This window comes from Strix uralensis, chromosome 5 (assembly GCF_047716275.1).
Source record: "Strix uralensis isolate ZFMK-TIS-50842 chromosome 5, bStrUra1, whole genome shotgun sequence".
Classification (NCBI taxonomy): Eukaryota; Metazoa; Chordata; class Aves; order Strigiformes; family Strigidae; genus Strix; species Strix uralensis.
The window spans coordinates 87674516-87695257 of NC_133976.1; the positions used below are offsets into that span (position 1 = coordinate 87674516).

The window sequence follows — 20742 nt, forward strand, 5'->3', positions numbered from 1 at the left end:
TTTATTTTATTGTCTCTTCTATTTAATGGGAGAAATAAACCACGTAGCAATTAACTTACCCATCATACTTTTTAATGGTTTGGTAAAATGGCCATTCCTTTAAAATAATACTTTTAATTTTTGGACTTGGGAACCAGGATACAAAGTATAGCGATAGCCTACCTACATGAAAACCTTTCTCCAGCTCCAAGCTGGATTTTGTAAAACTAACCTTTTAAAAAAAGACTGATTTTGGAAGTATATTTACTTCCAAACAAAAAGAAAACTGCTTTTGAAGTGTAAAATTTTAATAAAGAAAAATAAAGCAATTACGTAAAAGGTGATAAAATCAAGTTTGTTTAGCAGTTGAAAGTTTGTAAATAACAAATATGTGGAGCCATTTCCAAAAGGGTTTTGTTAGTTAGCCTCCTAGCTCGTGGTTCATTAACAAAGGTATATTCACTGGGAAACTTTAGTGCTGCTCTTCCGTATAGATGAATAGGTGTTTCCTACAAATGAAGCTAATTTACAGTTTTGACACTAGCTCAGTCAGTACTTAAACCTAAATAATATCCATCTTAATAATTTTATAAATGTCACTGTTAATAATGAAATGTATGCGTTTCCAGGCATTCCTTAGTCCTGAAAATCCTGAGGAGCCTTATCTGGAAGGCATCGGCTTTAACTGCGTGGCTCCGGGAAAACGCTTCATGCCGATGGACAGTTTGTCAGGAGGTGAAAAATCTGTGGCAGCTCTGGCTCTCGTGTTTGCTATACACAGGTGAAAAAGTGTTACGGTATTACCCAAGTGTGTGGCTGAGTAAGCGTCGGGAAGGTAGAGAGTGTTACACTTACAAACATGTTCAAAAAATCTTCTAATAGGGTATTCGAGCATTACTAAAGTCCTTTACCTGGCATTACTTCTTATCAAAGTTCTATCAAAGTATGATAGAGTAAGCGAATCTCTGAAGTAATTAGAAAAACTTTTTTTCTTCCCCTTTGTCTGTCTCTTTTTGCCCCCCTCTGTCTGTCTGTCTCTTTTTGCCCCCCTCTGTCTGTCTGTCTCTTTTTGCCCCCCTCTGTCTGTCTGTCTCTTTTTGCCCCCCTCTGTCTGTCTGTCTCTTTTTGCCCCCCTCTGTCTGTCTGTCTCTTTTTGCCCCCCTCTGTCTGTCTGTCTCTTTTTGCCCCCCTCTGTCTGTCTGTCTCTTTTTGCCCCCCTCTGTCTGTCTGTCTCTTTTTGCCCCCCTCTGTCTGTCTGTCTCTTTTTGCCCCCCTCTGTCTGTCTGTCTCTTTTTGCCCCCCTCTGTCTGTCTGTCTCTTTTTGCCCCCCTCTGTCTGTCTGTCTCTGTCTTTTTGCCCCCCTCTGTCTGTCTGTCTCTGTCTCTTTGCCCCCCTCTGTCTTTCTATCAAAATACGATAGAGTAAGTGAATCTCTAAAGTAATTAGAATGTTAATAAACATTTTTGCATCTAAATGCAAAATACTGTCTTGTCTTCTACAGTTTTCGGCCAGCACCTTTTTTTGTTTTAGATGAGATAGATGCTGCCCTGGATAACACAAACATCGATAAAGTAAGTTGGTCCTTCACCTTTTCCTTTTATCAACCATATAATGGTATCTTTTGTAGAAAGATGGCTGCTTTTCATTACAGGTTGTTGGGATAAAGAGATTGATTACACTGTCTTATCTGGTTTAAAATCTATTTAGTTTAGGCCTGAAATAACGGTTGTATGAGATTTCTATTCCAGGTTACTCTTTTTCAGATAAAAAGCACATTCGTAGCCCACAAAAGATGATCGCATTACCAGTTGTCAGGCAAACAGTTCCTAGGCTTTTAACCTTCAGTTGGTAGCAGTTTGACAGTTTGAACTTACCGTATTTCATTTGACACATCAGCTTCAATAATGTGTGTTTTTAAGATGTATATTCAAGAAAATAACATTAATGCAGAAAGCTTAAGTGTTGCAAGTTCTGGTCTAATGTATATTTATAAAAATAACATCCATAAATACTTTATGGCCAAAGAGCTATTAAACTTGGATTATATTACACATTAGGGTTAACCCTGAGATTGCCTCAGTAGTCTACAGTAAGCCTTTAGTTGAGTCTTTGGGGCCCATCTCTGACTGGGAAGTTAAGCTGAGCTTCCTGAAGTTGAGTTGGGTTTCTACCCGTTCTGTAAGCTCCGAGACGCCGCGGGAGGCCTTGGGCCAGCGTTGCTGAAAGGGCGGCAGCTCACTCCACCTCGGGTACGCTTGGAGAGCAGCTGTCGTGCAGGAAGGGGCTGACAAAATAGCAGCTTCCTAGAAAAATTCCTTTTAATTGGCTTCAACATCTAGCTAGGTATTGTTATAAGGGGAGTTGGATTATTCTTTAAGCACGTGTGAAAAGCATCTTAAATTGTCAAATGAGCAAAAGTAAAATTGCAGTGGTCTGCGAGTATAATTAATGTTTCCCTGCTGCCAGGGTCTTCCCTATCTCTTCCCTTATCTGTAAGATGCAGTTGCTACTGCAAAGCACCAAAACCTTCAGAGAGAGAAATTAAATCTGTAAGTGAGCAAAAAAGATACATGGAAAACTGTATGTTGCTAGTCCTCACTGGTATTCAGGTTTTCTGCTTAGAATAAAGTCTTTTTCCATTCTTTCAGCTTAAGGATTTACTAAAGCAGATCTCCAGTAGTTTACTTGTAATTATACTGTAAAATGAGTGTGAATTATGTAACTCACTAAAGGCAATTCTTCCATTAAAAAAACCTACTTCCATATCGTGTAGATATAACTCTGCAGACAGAAGTCTAATTTAAAATGTACTCCTTTTCCTTTATTCAGCATTTAATTTATATTGTGGGATACTGCCTTATTCAGTTACCAATTTATAACTTAATATTTGTACCTTTATTTTGCAGATCACCGAAAAAAATGTCTGCAGCGAACTAATGTGTATTTAAGATCTTGGTATACTGCCAGTAACAACCTTTTCACACTTTTTTTCCTTATTCAGGAATTTCCACCTTCCTTTGTAGTTTGAGTAAAATATTTTTCATTGGCACCAGCCTTTTTCTGTAACTTTATTCACTGGAGTGAATGATTATTTTCTTATGCATTTTCACAAAGCAGCAAATCTGAGGGGTTGTCTTAAGAACATGCAAAGTATCTGTCTTAAAACCCTTTTACTTCTCATTTTTATCCTATTTCGTTACTGAATTCTGCAGCTAACCTGGTTTAGTTCCTCCTCATTCCCTAATTAGAGCATGGTTTAAGTCTGCCAGAACTAACTTACTGAAATATTTGGCTTCTTTCCAAAGGTATCAAGTTTCATTAGAGAACAGGCACATGAGCAGTTTCAAATGATAGTTATTTCCCTAAAGGAAGAGTTTTATTCCAAAGCAGATGCATTGATTGGAGTGTGTCCAGAGGTAACAATTAATTATTACCAAATTTTGTTAAATAATACACGGTGGTTTTTGTTGAATTGCTGATTTACCCCTTAAGCGCATCACGTACATAGTTGTGTTGCCAGATTTGAACTACTTTGTGTTCAGAAACGAGTGCAGGTACTGCCTCGGTGAAAAGGTCATTTTGGTAACTGAAGCTCATTATTGTATCTCGCAGTCATTTCTGAGATGCTGATTTTAGATAACAGAAATGTTTTAAATTGTACGATCCTTCCTCTTCTCAGCGCGATGACTTTATGTTCAGTCGAGTACTGACTTTGGATCTCACCGAGTATCCAGAGAGCAGCGAGCAGGAGAGAACAGAGAAGCACACGCCCCATTCCGTTCCAGAATGAAGTGTGGATGACTTCAGGGCCAGGTGGAAACAGCCAGAATCTCTGTTCACAGCCAACTGTTACAGATCTGAGCTGGAACGTGCCTATTACAGGTTGATAGAGAAGCAGTTACCTTTCACACTAAGCACTTTTCTAAAATATTGAAGGAAGTAACTTATTCACGGATAGAGTTTTGTTAACAAGAGCAAGCCAGAGGTTGTTACATTCTGGTATGCAAAGTTTTCTCTTTAACTGTTTTGGGGCTTTTCTGGCCTTAAGATGAAGGAGTAGAGGTTCACATAAGCATCCTGTCACCAAGAAGAAGCCTCTTTCTTTTCTTAGGAGAAGTAGTGTGTTAGCCATAGCTCCAGTGCACTGTTTAGATGCACACTACCACTGGTCAAGACCTCTCCAGTTTCTTTTGTGTTCCAGCTGCACCTATTTGCCTCTAGATAAGATTCTTATTTCCTGTTTTTTTAAAACAAGATGCTGCAATCTGCCCATTATCGTATGTGTCCTTTGTGACACTCAGTGAGACTTGTCTTCCACTGCAACCTTATGAAAATAGGAGTTAATGTTACAACAGCTCATGATCTCTCTCTAGAGGTGTGATGTAACCTGGAAAAAATTCACCTTTGAGGTATTCTACCCCCACCAAAAGCAGAAAGAATAAAGCAGGTGTGAGTCTGATGCTGTACAGGTGGAACTTAGAAAGTTCTTAGAAAGAAGGATATTGGTTTCCAGTTGAGATTGTTGTTACGTAGCTGTGCTGGTACCCTCAGGTTTGTGTTGATGGCCATGCTTCAGCTAAGAAGCCAAGTTAATGAAATTGGTTACAAAACCCTGTTTGAGAGAGCTCAAATCACTTCCCCTGGCTTGTGTTCCACCTCAGTGTGAAGAGCTTTATTTGGTTTATGGTTGTTTGTAATTACATCTTCTTCTGTTGATATCCTGCCTTCCTTTCGTCCACCGTGCTGCTCACCCTTGTAACGCGTTGCTAATGCTGTGCTTGTGGTGTGTGTACAACATTTGGTGTCTGGACATGGGGTTACTGCGCAAGGAAGGCGTGGAATGTGTTCCTGGGGCAACATTTCAACAACATAAATGTGTCCACTTACACTCGAGATAAATGTTTATCAAATACTTAATGTTGCTGCCACACTTTATTAAATAAAATGATTTACTCTTGAGTGCAAGTGCTAGCATCAGTCCCTTAATTCAGAATCCACTGACAGCTGTGGGAATACTTACAATAGTGTGAGGGATGACTAGAAGAGCAGCCTCTAGTGACTTGCAAACATCTCTGTTGCAAATACAGAAGTTTTGGGTTGGTTCGTAATTTTTAAACTATTTGCTAGGAACAGTTGGTTGAAATAGAAGAACACAGTAAAGAATTGAACAGTCTCAATGGTGAAAGCTGTACATTTTAGCTACCATACAAGAATGGCCCATTTGGCTTTAAATATTTTATTAAAAGAGTGTATGTCCTATGAACTTCATTACACAGCTTGAGCGATAATAAATGGTCAACAGGTTTGTTTTCAGTAAATATCTTACTCCTGTTTTTTAAAAAAATTAAGTAGAAAAAGAGCCATCTACCATACAATCAGCAAACATTTAACATGCCAGTTTGTAAGGTTAGGTCTTTCATGGTCCTTGGTTATAATCTGAACAGGGCCTTAAACATGTTACTCTTTCAATTAGCAGATAAATGAACAGACAGGTTTCTGGTTCTGTCCCTTTTGACTGTATTTTAAACCCTGAGGTAGCTGCAAGGCAATCCCATGCCTAAAATGACTAAAATATATTCTTTGATGGGGGGGAGGGAACCAAAACCCAAACTAGGCATTTCTACCTTCTTATTGTGTATGTGAGGAATAAAAATAACCCCTTAGTTATCTGCTTTTCAGGCTACACCTAAATGGCACCTGCGGAGGCTGTTGTGCAGTTCAGCAGTGTCTACAAAATGGAAGAATCACCAGTGTGATGTGTGGGCTGATCCTTACCAAAGGGGGGGTCTGACTTCAGGCACGAGATAAGGAGTTATATGACATACGACTTTAGGGTTGGGCTTAAATAACTGCAGTAATCAGGGCCATAAAAATAGTTCATCTGATTAATTTTGCTGCAGCTTGAAGAATTAGTCTAAGCTGATACGTTGGCATCCAAAAGAGCGTGCCTGGTCACTTCTCAAAACAGCCCATTCACACTGACTGGAGAAGCAAATCTTAAAGTCTCACAGATAATGCTACACATGATGCTAAAAGACTTAATTTTTAAGAGTGGTGTGTGGATAAATACAGTCTCTCAAAGGGAGAGGATGAGTATGGGCTATATTTGGGCTGGTTTTGATTTTTACCTTTTAAAAAAACACAGCTGAAACCTTGAGAACTGATAGGTGAAGTCCTTAGCAATTATCTCACATACTAAACACCCCAGGTATGATTTCCAGACTCTCAATTAGAGACAACTGGGTTTTCTTCTGGGGTAGAAGAGACAAGAGTCAGTGTGCCTGTGCTGTTTAAGATCGCTTTTCTAGGCAAAAATCTGCAGATCTTTACCTACTTCAGACCAGGGACAAAGACTTCTGCACCACAAAATCTCTACCCCTAGTTATTAGTCTAGAAAGAAGCAGGCCCCTCCCTTGTATGTATGTGTACAAAATGAAAAATTCACTGAACAAGCAGAAATTGCTTTTGTGACCTGGGAATAAAGAGCTGACATACCCCAGTTCAGACAGAAAGCTCAGCTGAGAGCACCATCGCTTCCCCGCCGTGTCAACCCTCGTTAGATGGGATGTCAGAAGGTGTAACAGATCAAATCCCCAGCGAAGAGGAGCGGAGAAACCTGACCGAAGCGGCCCTCGAGGACTGCCAGCAAGGAACATGCCGCTGTCAGAACAAAGAACGCTCCTGATGGTGCTCTCTGGCAGACACGGAGGTGAGAGGCAGCTGGCTGGAAAATTACAGACTACCAGTGTTAGCAACTAGACTGGTAATTATGTCAGTTTAGTGCTGAGACAACTCGGTGGTGGGTGAAGTAAAGCACCTCAGAAAACCACCGTTAACGCAGTGCCTGACCTTAATCCTTCGAGTCTTTAACTGAAGTCAAACATGCTAGAAATTGTCTACAGATACATGATTAGACACTAACTGGTTTTAATTCTGCTGCATCCAGACTATCCATTATCTGCTTTCTGAGATAAACAGCAGCATACTTTATCATTTAACCAACCATTTTTAAAATATTTCCACAGAAATACACTGCAAGTAGGTCAGTAAGCCCCGACATCCACGTGGTATGTCCTTGCTGCTACCTTACTGTTGCATCCTCTTCTCCCCGTGTGATCTCACACCTTAACAGACTGACAAACAAACACTCATGCTGAAAGTGTAAAATAAGCAGGTTATCATGATGTGGGTTCTATAAGTGTGGAACAACAATTTTTGCTCCTAACAGCTTAGGAATCTGGAGCTTGCGAGCAGTCTTGTGCTGACAGACCCCTGCAGAGTTCAACCTCCAGCAGCCGAACTGCAGTTCAGCTGATGAGAAAAGAGAAAACCATGTGAATGGCAACTCACAGATAGTTGCAGGTATGCCAAAAGTCATTTTTCACAGATTCACACATTACCTCTGTTGTGGCTTCACTTGGCTTGAAGCACAGGCAGAGAAAAGTTTCACCTGCTCCTAAACGCCTGCGCAGGTAGGGCAGTAGTATGGAAGTGCTTAGTGTGACTCGCAAGCTGTATGTACAGCACACATTGACAGCTCTAGAAAACAAAAGGCTACAATACACAGTTTTTATTCCACTTAAAACCATGGAAATACTCAGTCTAAAACTTCCCATGCAGCAGACGTAAAACACCTACTGTTAAAAAGCTTCTGGGCTGGGTTCTCTTTGGGTGGGTTTTTCATTAAACAGTGGCTATACCATTATCTGACTGCTTGATTCTCTTAGGAGAGTCAGTGCCATTTTCTCCTAACTTCCTTTTGGCACAGTCCACACATGAAGTTCCTGTGGAGGGAAGGGGAAAATAAAAATTTAACATTGCTACATATGTGTGCTTTGTGTACTTTTTATTATAAGCACCAAATATTAAGATAAACAAAATACTGGTTCACTGAGGTTCTTGGATTTGGACTCTGAACTCTAACACTAACCCTACTGCAAGCCTGCACCAGTTCAGAGATCTCGAGCTCTTCCCCAACACTGAGCTGTGGTACTAACATATAAACCAGGAAGTAGCCAATTGTACAAAAAGCTTAGTTCTTGATTTTGGGTGACAATGCCTGGGGCGTTCAGAGGTGAGAAGCTTCCTCTAAAAAGTTTGGATCCCTTATTCAGAGGAAAAAAATTCTTGGTGTGAGCTACTGTTGAAAGTATAAACGGCACAGCTGGACATCAAAAGGGAGGGGAAATTCCTTCAAAATCAGGACATCCATCCCTTAAAACTCCAGATATAGTTTTTGCAGGCTATTATACAAATTTGTATTAAGGAATAATTATCTTTTTTCTTTTTACTTGCTATGTATTCCAAAATACAAGGCTGCTAAAATTACTTGTAAGGAGGGTGTTAGTAAGTCAGTGAAGGAGCTCTATGTTAAGTGGTACTGGAAGAAATTGTGCTCAAGTTTCTGGTTCCTTCTCCACTGATGCCTGATTGTACTTTACTGAAAAAGAGATTTATGAACTCATCTGAAAGACAGATAAGCTTAAAATCTAGCTGGGATTACAGAAGTGATCTCTGACTTCACAGCTGCCCACAAGTATCTTGGACCTTGTGTGCTTTTTGACTGTGAAAAAGTGGGGAGTTTTCATTTCCTGCTGTGCCACAGACTCTGACATGCAATAATGAAATGATACTTTTATACAATTTTCATATTATTTGCAGCAGCAGCACAAATACCTTCGAAGTGTAATCTTTTTAAGTTGAAGTGTGGTTTCACAGGGAAGTTTTCCTATTTTATACCAGAAATTGGAATGTATTACTGCTCTGCTTATACACAGAAGTATCAGAAAGATACACAAACAACAGTTAACCAAAAATTCACCTTCAGCACCACATGCTTAAGCTTGAGATTCACTTTTCTATGTCTTCTTAAGGAAAGCATTCAAAATAGCCAAATGTATGTTTGCAAATTGAAGCCAAAACCTCATGGGTGTTAGTATTACCTTAGAATACTCTGATCAGCATTAATAATTTTTTATATACATTTTATGGAGCTTTTCCATTCTATTATTTGTCATTTTATTGACAGCAGTTACCTGCTAACATGCAGAAAGAAAGTAAGAGGGTAAAAAGAGAATCTGTTAGACTGCACAGTAATCATTTAATTACTTAGTAAGACAGACTTATTTTTATCTCTCTGATAGATTATGGAACTTTCTGTGAAAATAACAACATTACTTACCCAACAGTGTTGTGCTGTCCACTCGATCAGCATCTAGAGAAGTGTAAGAGACGGCAACAGCTCAAGTGAACATCCAACAAGTTTTTATACTTTTATGCAACAACCCAAAAGGGCAAGGTTGTATTTGGAATCACAGGATGGTTTGGGTTGGAAAGGACCTTAAAGATCATCCACCCCCCCTCCCCTGCCCCGGGCAGGGACACCTTCCACTAGCCCAGGTTGCCCAAAGCCCCGTCCAACCTGGCCTTGAACCCTTCCAGGGAGGGGGCAGCCACAGCTTCTCTGGGCAACCTGTGCCAGGGCCTCACCACCCTCACAGGAAGAATTTCTGCCTTAGATCTCATCTAAATCTGCCCTCTGTCAGTTTAAACACATTACCCCTCACCCTATCCCTATCCCCTCCTCGCCCAGCCTGGATTTGTGCTGGGGATTGCCCCGACCCATGGGCAGGACCTTGCCCTTGGCCTTGTTGAACTCCATGAGGTTGGCCCGTCCCCTCTCTCCAGCCTGCCCAGGTCCCTCCGGATGGATCCTTCCCTCAGCGTGTCCCCGCACCACAGCTCGGTGTCGGTGGGAACTTGCTGAGGGTGCCTCGATCCCGCTGTCCCTGTCCCTGACAAAGATGTTAAACTGGTCCCGACCCCTGAGAACGCCGCTCGTCACCGCTCTGCACTGGGACATGGAGCTGTTGACGGTGACTCTGCGTGTGACCATCCAGCCAATTCCTAATCCACCGAGTGCTCTGTCCGTCAGATCCACGTCTCTCCAGTTTAGAGACAGGGATGTCATGCAGGACAGCATCAGACCTTTGCACAAGTCCAGGTGGATGCCATCAGTCACTCTTCCCTTACCCACCAGCGCTGTAACCCCGTTACAGAAGGCCACCAAACTTGTCAGGCACAATTTGCCCTTCATGAAGTCATGTTGGTTGTCACCAATCCCCTCTCTGTTTTCCATGTGCCCCAGTAAAGTTTCCAGGAGGATCCACTCCCTGATCCCACTGGGCACAGAGGTGAGACAGACTGGCCTCTAGTTCCCCAGCTCTTTTTTCCCTTGTTAAAAATGAGGGTTATGTTTCCCCTTTTCTAATCACTGGGAACTTCCCCAATCTGCCATGACTTTTCAAATATGACAGGTAGTGGCTGAGTCACTTCGTCTGGAGACTGAGAACTCCTGCAGGGCAGGAGTGCTGCAGCCCAGGCTCCCTCCAACCTGGTCCCCTCTGACAGCGAAGGACAGGCCCAGCAGTGCCTCTCCTCTGGTCAGGCTCTCCATCACCTGGACTAGGAAGTTGTCCTCAATGCACTCCTGTAGTTTCCTGGACTGCCTGCAGTTGGCTGTGCTGCTTTGCCAGCAGATGTCCGGGTGGCTGAAGTCCCCTATCATAATCAGGGCCTGCATTTCTCATTTCTTTTCATATAACCCTTTTAACAAACTCCTCCTGCTATTTTTTAAAAAAAGGGGTTGTAAATAAGCATGAAAAAAATGAAACCTGGCAGTTTGGTAATGTAAAGAGCAGTTACACACATTTGAGAAGTTTGATTTTGGAGCACAGGTCTGATGGGGAGCGGCTGAGGGAACTGGGGGGGTTTAGTCTGGAGAAGAGGAGGCTGAGGGGAGACCTCATGGCCCTCTACAACTCCCTGAAAGGAGGGTGCAGAGAGGGGGGATGAGTCTCTTGAGCCAAGGAACAAGCGCCAGGACAAGAGGGAATGGCCTCAAGCTGCGCCAGGGCAGGGTCAGACTGGCTCTTAGGAAGTATTTCTTTGCAGAAGGGGTTGTTGGGCGTTGGAATGGGCTGCCCAGGGCAGGGGGGGAGTCCCCATCCCTGGAGGGGTTGAAGAGTCGGGTTGAGCCAGCGCTGAGGGATCTGATGGAGTTGGGAACGGTCAGGGTGAGGTTCATGGTTGGACTGGAGGAGCTTCAAGGGCTTTTCCAACCGAGATGATTCTGTGATTCTGTAATTTGAGGATCCTGACTTGTAAATGAGATCAAGATTTCAAAGTCAGGGTAAGGTCCCTCTTCTTGCAATATTATGCCAATCAGTAATTCCACCAAACAAAAAGGGGAGCATCATAGTCTGATTTTGCAGTCATTTCCATTTAGAGCTTATGTAAATGTATCTTACATTCTGGTTTGGGATCAATGGCTGCTTTGCAATAAATTGGATACACCAGACTCAACAGGCTTTAGACACTGCTCAGACTAAGTCCATGCGCCACGTCCCTCAAGAGCAGCATGTCAAGAACAAACGAGCAGGCTGAGGCTTGTTCAGTGCCTGAAACTGCACCCCAACTCACTTTTAAGTGTCTACACTGCAGACAAACTTCCTGAAACCCAGAGGTCGTGCGAAATACTAAATGTTTTTTCGAGCCTTCATGGAAAGAAAAATCTAATCCAGTCTAAATGTAATGTTCACCCAGTTACAAAACCCATTACAGAATTTGGGCGTACACCTCCAATTTTCTTTTAAGGAGGACAAGGAGAAGTTTCCTGCTATGCACCACTTGGGAGTAACTCTAGACAAAACACTTCACTGGCATGACAAACAGGAGAACTGTGAAACAGTACTCTTCCCAAGGTCAGTTACTCTAGTTATTTTCCTCAGTTCTCTGGATAAGCCACAGCAGAACTGTCCTTGTTTGGGAAACATTAAAGAAATCTCTTTCCTTCAACATATAGTTGTTGTTTTTCCCTGGGTTTGTATTAAAAGCTCATCATTCTTGCAGCTAAAGGATTTTACAAGTTGAGAGACAACAGGATGGAAGGGAGCAGTGGGGGGAAGTAGGTGAATGGACCTCGTTAGTAAAATTCAGCTCCTTGTCGATGCAGGACTGTTACCTTCAGCAAAGGTACGGAGTTATTTCCCATTTTAGCATTAAATGCCCTGTACAGAATGCCATTCACTGTCACAAATGGAGTATTATTCCACAGCCCCTTCCATTTTATTGTCACAAAACATCATCCTCACACTCAGGTTTTCTCCCCATTTGTTAAACCAAACACTATCGGGTGTCCTGATTTCATTTCCCATTCTATGCTTAATCAGATATTGTGGCTCAGCCAGCTCATCCCACCAGTTAATGCCTTCAATTCGTTTAGTCTTGTATTTCATATAATGCAATACTCAACATACTGAAGTAGTTCACGCCAAAAAAAATTACGCAAAATAAACATCTTTACCAACCGCTTGTGAAAAGACAAATTCAGAATTAAAGATCAGATGTGCAAGAATCCCCAGACCTTACAGAAAGAAATCTGGCTACAATTTCGCCACGTGTTCCAGCTCCGCGTGCCACTCGTGAGCAACGCCGCCACCCGGGCCCACGCACGGGGTCAGCACCTCACACCAACTGCTGGTGGTTCTGCCATGGCATCCTGCCAGGGACCTACTCAAAATTTTCTTATTAAAGAGCATACATTACCTGGACTTTTCTGCTTGCAGATTTGAGCAGTCAGATCTTGTACGTACTCCGGGAATTGTTTAAAACAGTCGCCGTAGGACACTACTTTTATTCCGTGCAGCAGCATATCTGCCTGGAGCTTAAAAAAGTGGTCTTCATTTTCTTTAAGCACCAACATATAATGTTCTAAATCCACTTTATTCTTTACAGTGTAAAGAAAAAGAGCTTGGAATATCTGATCGCGCAGAGTCTCTCCACAGCCCAAAAACAAGAAAGACTTGGTTCGATACAAATTTTGAAGAACTCCCTGTTAAGAAATAGAAACACACAAGGGCTACATTTACTTCAGTAGTCAAAAGGCCAAGGTAAGAACTTTTAAAATATGTCAGGCTTAAAAGAAGCAGCAGAGGAGACATCACTATTGAACTGAATTCAGCATGTTTTAGGATCAGGGCAAACTGACATTTCATAAGCACTGTTTCTACAAAAGAATTATATTCAAAATCAAAGTTACCCTACAAAATTAAGTACACACATAAATATTTCCAGCAAGGGAATTCTAAATTGAAAGAATTATGATGACAGAATATTAGGCTCCCATTAGGTCATTCTGTAAATAAGGAAAATTAATATTCTTGACCAAATGTTTGACATCTTAAAATACCTAAGAGATGACATTAAATCCAGGATTGAGAGCTGGTAACAGCTTAAGCCCCTAAAAAAATGAATCCAAGCAATCAGTCGGTGAGGAATCCTTGTTCTGGTGTCTGGTATTTTGGGGCCAATGTTCTTCCAGGAGATGAATACAAAGAACTCTAGAATAACAACATACAGCTGAGGGTTTTGACTGTGACTTACAAAGCAGCAGTACACAAGAGCGTGTTGCTTAGCAACATAGCTGGCTTCCTGAGTAACGCTGCCATTTTTCTGCGCCCTAATTATTTAATCTACGTGGTCTGACAAAACTTTAGCCTTAGGTAACGTCTGTGCCGTGATTACAATAGAACAGTTTGGCCAAAGAGAGTAAAAATTTTAAAGATCACACGAACCATGACTTCAGGATCTTGAGTAACATCTTTGTATCCCGAGGGATCGAGCACCATTCCGCAGGGATCTGTATATAAGCCGTGAATATGAAGAACTCCGTATTTTATATGACCTCTTGCCCACTGAAGAACCTAAAGCACATCATGCACGTTACATTCTTTTGTTACACTATAATATCCTGCAATAACCGAGATTCTGCAAAAATATACAGCTGCCCTAACTCACAAAACCACTTAAAGCCGAAGTAACTTCTTTTGTACTTTTCTGCAGCAAGAGATAATTTTAATCACTAATTACCCAGCTTGCTTTAAATTATAACGAAGAGGCGATTACTGATATTGAAAGTATCTCCGGCGTTTTGGTCTAAACAAGCATTCAACCAAGCAGCAAGTTCCAGCAACGCTGATGGAAAAGATACAAGCAGCAAATTAACTACCAGCCACGTGAAATCCTGTTTGTGATTGTAACCATTACTTCACGTAAATTAAGTAGGTTTGTGGGTTTTTTCCACGGAGTGGGGGGGGAAACTGGTTAATAAACGTGTCACTGAGATTCTCTTTGGTAACTGTTACCAGATTATTCAGAATAAAAAGACATGTAAAGTAACTATTAGCTTATAGATGTGCTTTACCAATTCAGAAGTTTCAGCCTTGACACTCTTTAAACAGGAAAACATCTTTCAGTGAAGCTTACAAGCTGCCTTCTCTTATAATAAGTCTAAAAACGTTACTGCTCTCATCATACCTTATCCTTATCTTTCAAGTCTAAAGATTCCATAGGTTTACCCTGTTGCTGACCAAATATTTCAAGTAAATTATCATAGTTTGTGGTCAGAACCATCGTGCCTCTCTCCATGAGTCTCAGGATTGAGTGCAGAATGACAGGATTCTGAATGTGTTGTTCTAAATTATCAAACACCTCCATTAAGCAATCCTGGAAGAAGTTGGGCTTCGTATCCCCAGTACGCTGAAGAAAGAAAAAGAAGAACATTTTATAAGGACCACGTGCACCGTCAGAATCACCTCCAACAGAAAACCCACATCATTTCTCTACTTAATGCCGAAGCATTTCTTTCAAAGAAGGCCTACATACTGCACTAAGCATTAAAGTCTGAATGTACAAAACCTCAAAACCAATCTCAAATTATTCAGGTGCTCTTGCCTCCGCTTAATGCAGCTCAAAATAATAGTCTGGTTTTCTCAAGGAAGCTTGTAATACAGGTACAATAAAACAAAACCATTTTGCTACAGTTAAATCCTCACTCATCTCTTCTAAGCAAACACAAAGCTACGCTTTCCTAAAAGCCCAGAGTATCTGCTGAGACTGACAGGAACACGTAACAGTTCTGTGAAACACACAAATTCCTACTCAATAAATTGTATTACACACAAAACAAACAGCTGTTTCTAAACCCAGTATAGTTCCTGGCCTAACTACCTGGAAACCTCCCCTTTCTCAGTATGCTTTTACTGCTTTGAAAATCAGTTAGCGAACTAAAATCATCATTCCCTGACTCTGGGACATACTATTAAAGGGGAATTTTTGGGTTGTTTGTTTGTTTGGGTTTTTTTTGCTTCCTGGTTGAGGAAAATGTACTACTCATTAAATCTGCTGCAAAAGACTAAGCATACACGCAGCCTCCTCCTCTACACTTTGTGGAGCAGCTCAGCACACGTTGCAAAACGCTCAACACATCCTACAACTTCGCAGTATGTATGTCACCCTAATTATTGCAGCTAGAAGACTATTAACACAATCTGAAAATCTCTGGAATCTAAAACAAACGGCTGAGAAACTGGGCATGGATGGACTGTCTTCAGCGAAGTGGCAGCAGTGATTAAGTCTGTGATCTAAGGCTGTCAGTAGGGTCAAGGTCTCCCTGTATTTTCAGGGTTTCTCTAGTTTTAGACAGCAGAGTGAAAAATTCCTCTTTCACCCCCAAGAAACGTTATGGTGAATATTTAATAGTCAGGACTCTTGCTTGCATTAATTATGATGAAAGCTTCCTTACACTAAAAAGCAAGGATTTTTTAGCCTCTCCAAAACGTACAGTGTACTGATTTCCATCAAAATATCAAATTTTACCAGAAAAAACTTTACGTTATAGAAAGCTGAAAAGAATTTTTGTCAATAACAAACTAAAAGTATTAATAATTTTAGAAAGCAACGTAAGTTACAAACATACTCACTGGTGACATTTTCCTGATGAGATCGTGTGCAACCACAAGCAGGTCTCTATCTTTCATTACTTTTTTACGGAATTCAGCAACGTCTCCCGGATGAAGCACCTCCAGCTGTTCGGCTGCTTCGATTACAGCCTCGATGCAGCTTCTCCAGGAGCACAGCGCGGGGATTCCTGGGGCCACTGCAGCACTTACCCCAGTTCCAATTACAAGAAGAAGGTCTCGAGGTTGCTTTCTTATTAGACTTTTTAAGAATTTTCTTTAAAACAGAAAACAAAAACCTTTATTTTTTTACAGCACACTTTTTTGACTTGTCTGAAGATCTCATGACTGACTCCAGAAGCCCAGAGGAGCTATCTACACTTGTGCAAAACACGAACCAACCAAAAGGAACTGCTCTCCACTTCTACCCCGAAGAACAGTATTGGCAGCAGTTCACAGCCTTCCCCAAACCCACAACGTACTTCAAGTCTTCTTGGCACTTCAGACAACTGTGCGTAATTAATTTAAGCCAAAAGACGGCAACAACTTCAAATCACTAGTGTCTGTGAGATCCAAACTGACAATGACCAGTTTTCAGTCCACTGGGCTACCCAAACATCACTTCAAATGAAATTTTGGAAAAAGTAGTCAAAGGAGTGTCCAATGATTTACTTAATACACGTCTGATAGAAAGTAAATAGAACTATTTCAAAGGGACAAGTCACAATATTTCAAAGAAACATATTTTTGTTTTTCTGGGAAAAAGCAGTATGTTTGATTCTCACTTTAGGATGCATGAACATAAGAAAACAGTTATGCTTGTTCAGATCAAGGGATCCTCTAGCCCACGATTCAGATGTTACTAACCACAGATTACTCTCAAAGTAAGAAATGGCCGAGAAGGTCTGGCTTTCATGATTACTTTGCAAAGAAGTGAAAATGCACTTAAATCATACAGTGAAATCACTGTATACAAACGAGGATTTCAGTAATACAGAACGTTAGAACTCTCTTGACTTTCAAAACTACCTTTACAGATTTTTAATTCCTGTTAATCTGGTAATATGGATGTTTAACAGCTCTTATTTCACAATCATCTGAAACCATCTAGCTAAAAGCATAATGTTTAACTGGAAAATGGCCTCAGGCAAAGCAATTAATAAGCATGTAGATAAGGTTGCTAGCTAATGCCTACAAAGAATATGTTGCTGATAATCCCCATGTAGCCTTCCTGCTACATTCAGCACAAACTGTTTCCTCTCAGCAAGTATATAATATATATATTATATATATTCCTCACGAACAGCTTAACTGAGTATGAACCACTCAGCAGAAAAACTACTTTCTGGGATCGTTTCAAGTTTAAGCATGATGTTGTTCCTCTACCCAATTTTCAGTAATATATTTCCACTTGTGTTTTCAGATTTTCATGAAGAGACAGTTTTGTAGAACCTTTGCAACGTAAATTACCTGGATTTCTGCTCACTTCTAATTGTTGATCGTTCTGATGAATCCATCTCTGAGCCCTAAACAAAACAAAAAGTCAAGTCACTCTTAAAGTTTCTACCTTAAAAAAGGCCAAAATGAAAACCGGATGTATTAGTTAGCATTTTCTATTTATTCTTATCAAGTATTTTAAAATCAAGACTCTATGTGACATCCCAGTTAAGCAACGCACTGACGGAAACAAAGCTGACAAGTGGGAGTGTGTAAACCGACCACAGCTCTATTTAAGATCAGTCAACTGATGTTTTGAAGTTAACAGAGATACGGCTATTCATGCAGCTGAAAAATAACTGTGTCTAAATTCACAATAAAATTTATTATACCCACTAAAATGATAATTCATTTCAAGTAAATGAATGGATGACTCGAATTTCTTTTTTTCATAATAATCAGTTGATTCAAACATGTTTGTGGAAAACAGACTTTTGCAACACAGGATCACGAGAGGCCCTCTGCCAGCCACCTGGCAACTCTAACAGACCACATAGCATGAAATACTTCCTTCTCAGCAGGTATTTTAAACACAGACTTATTTCTGTATCATCTATACGGTCTTCTGTCTGAAGCATAAGGAGGACTGCATCTTGGGAAGAGAATTTGGTTACAATACCATCACTCAGAAATCCCCAAGTTTCACTACATTAATTCTGGGGTTTGTTTTTATAAGGATGCGTTGTTTGTTTGCCTTTGAAACATTTCTTAGTTTGTGGTTGTGGAGATTGCAGAGGGCAGACCCTAATCCCTCAAATAAGCATTCTGCCAGACCCTATGGCTCATAAAGCTACTTGCCAGCTCTCAGGTTCACACACAGGAAGCTGATTTGGAAGCAAGAGGCCTAAATATGGAGATCATATAACTGAAAAAAACAAACAAACAAACAAACAAACAAGAAAAGAACAAAACCAAAACACCCCACCCTATGATAGAGGGACATCAGCATTTCTGAGGAAAACACACAGATTTCTTCTGCAAATGCACCCAGGATGTCTTTTCAAGTGGAAAAATCTTTTCTTGTGATATTTATTTTCTCCATGCTCCCTTCATTCACCGACAGCATCCTACAAAGATGCTGCACCATCATTTGAAGAACATTCACACATTCAAAATTCAGAACAATAACCTACCTAGAGCAAAACTCTTCAAAGTCAAGGGAACAAGATTCCTTTATATATGGAAAAGCTGTAAATTCACATTGCAAAAACGACACACGAAGGAAGCACAACTTATTTATTCTGGAGAAGACTGTATTATTTTATAACCCCACACAGCGAAGTATTGGGGAAAGAATCCCCAAGAAAGCTTTACTGATGACCAAAATTCATAAAATAAATGTCTCACCGCAAGATGCTCTCAGTACCAACTTTTTAGACCTCATTGTTTCCTTTTAATCCCTTCAAGTTGCTTCCTGGATGCAGAAGCTGTGCAAATAAGTGGCAGCAATTATCATCGGCCCGGAACAGCTAACTGGCTCTAAATGATAAAGTTCAGATTTCTCCATGCCTTCGAGTGCTGCGTAATCGTGACTAAACTTGAATATTCTCTTCCTAGATGTAATAAACGCTTCTTCAACGAGCATACCTAGAGAAACAGGACCTGGGCACCAGCATTCAACACCGGTTGACTTTTAAGAAGACACACTGGACTAAGCAAAGGCGTTGCTTTCCAACCACCTTTGCTCGGGCCAGCCTGGAAATCGCACCCCTAATCCAGACACACCTGAAAGCGCTCATCTTACTCCAAACACAAGGAGGGTTCATCAGAACCAATTCTAATTTTCTATTTCCCTCCTGTTCAAGAAAGCGAGTTTTATTTAAGGATCTATCCGTGAGGTAAGAGCTCTATTCCCTGAAACTTCCAAGTCAATGGTTCGATTGAACCAAACGATTTTTCCAGTTTAATCGCCGAAAACAACCTTAAATATTCAAGGCAAAGGAAGCGCCGGGCAGAGGAAAGGCTCTTTCCCCCACCCAGCCCGCGTAACCGCTGAGTCTCTCTGCAAAAAAAAAAAAAAAAAACCCAAACCGGGAGCATCACGCTGGGCAGGAGAGTGGAATTAAACCCCCTCTCCCCCGCCGGTAACCGAACATCCCCCGCCGGCACTTCTCCCCCCTCACACGGCGGGGAAGGGGAGCCGGGGCCCGGCCTGTCCCCCGCCGCCGCAGCCGGGCCGCGCTCAGCCCTGCGGCCGCCCGCCCTCACGGCTCTGGAGGTGCCAGGGACACCGGGGATACTGGGGATACCGGGACCGTCGTGTCCCCCCCTCCCCGCCCAGCACCCGGCTCCCGCGCCGTTACCTCATGGGCGCGGCCTCGCTCTGCCCCGCTCCCTCCGCCGAGCGCCCCCCGCCGGCTGCGAAACAACCGCCCCGGCAGAAAAGTTCCGCCCCAAAATGGTTCCGGCCCGGCGCCGGCGGGAACCCCGCGGGTTGGGTTGGGGGGTGAGGGGAGGGGGGTCTTCCCGTATTCAAATCTTCTTGAGAAACGCGAAGTGTTTCACCCCAACTTGGGCAGCGGAGGAGGACAGGGACGTTCCCCCCCCCCCCCAAGGCGCGCTCCTCTGCCTGGCTTGGCTCCCCAAATGGGGAGGGGTGATGTCCGCGCACCCCTAAAAAATACTCAAATTTCTTTACAGGCGAAAATACAAATCAGCCCTCTGCGAGTCCGTGTGAAATAGAAAAATGACTTCTCAGCTACAGCAGAAAGGGAAGCGATTAATGGGGTTAGTGCGATGAAAAACTTCGAGATGATGGAAGTCCTGAAGGTGAAAAGAGGGTGAGGAGAGAGCAAAGCAAACCCGAAAAAGCGATGGTGGAGTTACCTGCCGTGGCTCTGCCGGCGGCGGGGCTTGCGCGGGACTTGCGCGGCTGCGCTGAGCGAGGCGTAGAGCCGCGGGAAGCCGCGGTGGGTGACAGCAGGTGACAGGGGATCTGCAGCCACTGCAAGGCCGCCTCCTCAGCTACTCGCGTTTGGAAGCCAATAGCCAAAGCTCTCCTCCTCTCCAAACTGCTTTGCTTCTTTTTTTTAAAAAAAATTAGGGTTTAATCACTTAAAGCCAAAGCCCAGCCACTCAAAGGTGCTTTGCTGCGGTGTGTTAAGGCATTTGATTAATATTTAGCTCAGTTCCCCCATATTTTCTAGCAGCAGTGCCCAGCTTTCCCTGCAACACCACGAAATGAGGCAGCTGAGTGTGTAAACCAGACACTCAGATCTGTAAAACTGAGCCTAAGGATGCTACTGCAGAACTGTACCTCCAAGTTCCCGTGGGAAAACCGTGTGGAAAACGCCTCACTCTCTGATTTTAATTTCTTAACTGGAGTTTTCAAAACTACTCGTGGTACCGTTTTAAACACTTTTGACAACTCAAAGTACTTGTTGGTGTAAGTTTCCCAAATGTAGGTCTTAAAAGATTTTCTTTGCTTCTGTAGTCAGTCAGTTCTATTGTTTTGGGGTACACTCAGGAT

General features: G+C 42.1%; 2 protein-coding genes across 5 annotated transcripts in view; one reads left to right on the forward strand and one right to left on the reverse strand.

Annotated features, from left to right (window-relative positions):
• The window catches only part of SMC1B (structural maintenance of chromosomes 1B), a 33205-nt gene extending 29405 nt beyond the window's left edge, over positions 1 to 3800 (forward strand). Inside the window, exons 22-25 of the mRNA XM_074869526.1 lie at positions 609 to 760; positions 1481 to 1550; positions 3285 to 3395; positions 3659 to 3800. Coding sequence (XP_074725627.1) covers positions 609 to 760; positions 1481 to 1550; positions 3285 to 3395; positions 3659 to 3769 — 444 coding nt within the window. The 3' untranslated portion in view covers positions 3770 to 3800. The remainder of the gene's footprint in view (positions 1 to 608; positions 761 to 1480; positions 1551 to 3284; positions 3396 to 3658) is intronic.
• A 3734-nt stretch (positions 3801 to 7534) lies between these two features.
• On the reverse strand, positions 7535 to 20117 carry FAM118A (family with sequence similarity 118 member A). Of its 4 annotated transcripts, none has more exons than XM_074872125.1 (8): positions 20100 to 20117; positions 17247 to 17302; positions 15801 to 16053; positions 14356 to 14577; positions 13614 to 13742; positions 12586 to 12871; positions 9161 to 9193; positions 7535 to 7763 (listed from the first exon to the last, which is right to left on the reverse strand). In XM_074872125.1, exons 2-8 carry the CDS (start codon positions 17291 to 17293, stop codon positions 7663 to 7665), a joined length of 1071 nt encoding a protein of 356 aa, XP_074728226.1. In that variant the 5' UTR covers positions 17294 to 17302; positions 20100 to 20117; the 3' UTR covers positions 7535 to 7662. The 4 variants fall into 4 exon arrangements, with proteins under 4 accessions (XP_074728226.1, XP_074728223.1, XP_074728225.1 ...); XM_074872122.1 differs by lacking the exon at positions 20100 to 20117 and adding an exon at positions 19577 to 19620; XM_074872124.1 differs by lacking the exon at positions 20100 to 20117 and adding an exon at positions 18621 to 19232.
• Between the last annotated feature and the right edge of the window lie 625 nt (positions 20118 to 20742).

Coding starts and splice junctions, on each gene's coding strand:
- FAM118A (XM_074872125.1), bottom strand. CDS start 17,293: ATGGATTCATCAGAACGATCAACAATTAGAAGTGAGCAGAAATCCAG. Junction 14,578..15,800: donor TCATCAGGAAAATGTCACCA/GTGAGTATGTTT, acceptor TTCTTTCTTCAG/CGTACTGGGGATACGAAGCC. Junction 7,764..9,160: donor GGACAGCACAACACTGTTGG/GTAAGTAATGTT, acceptor TTCCCTCCACAG/GAACTTCATGTGTGGACTGT.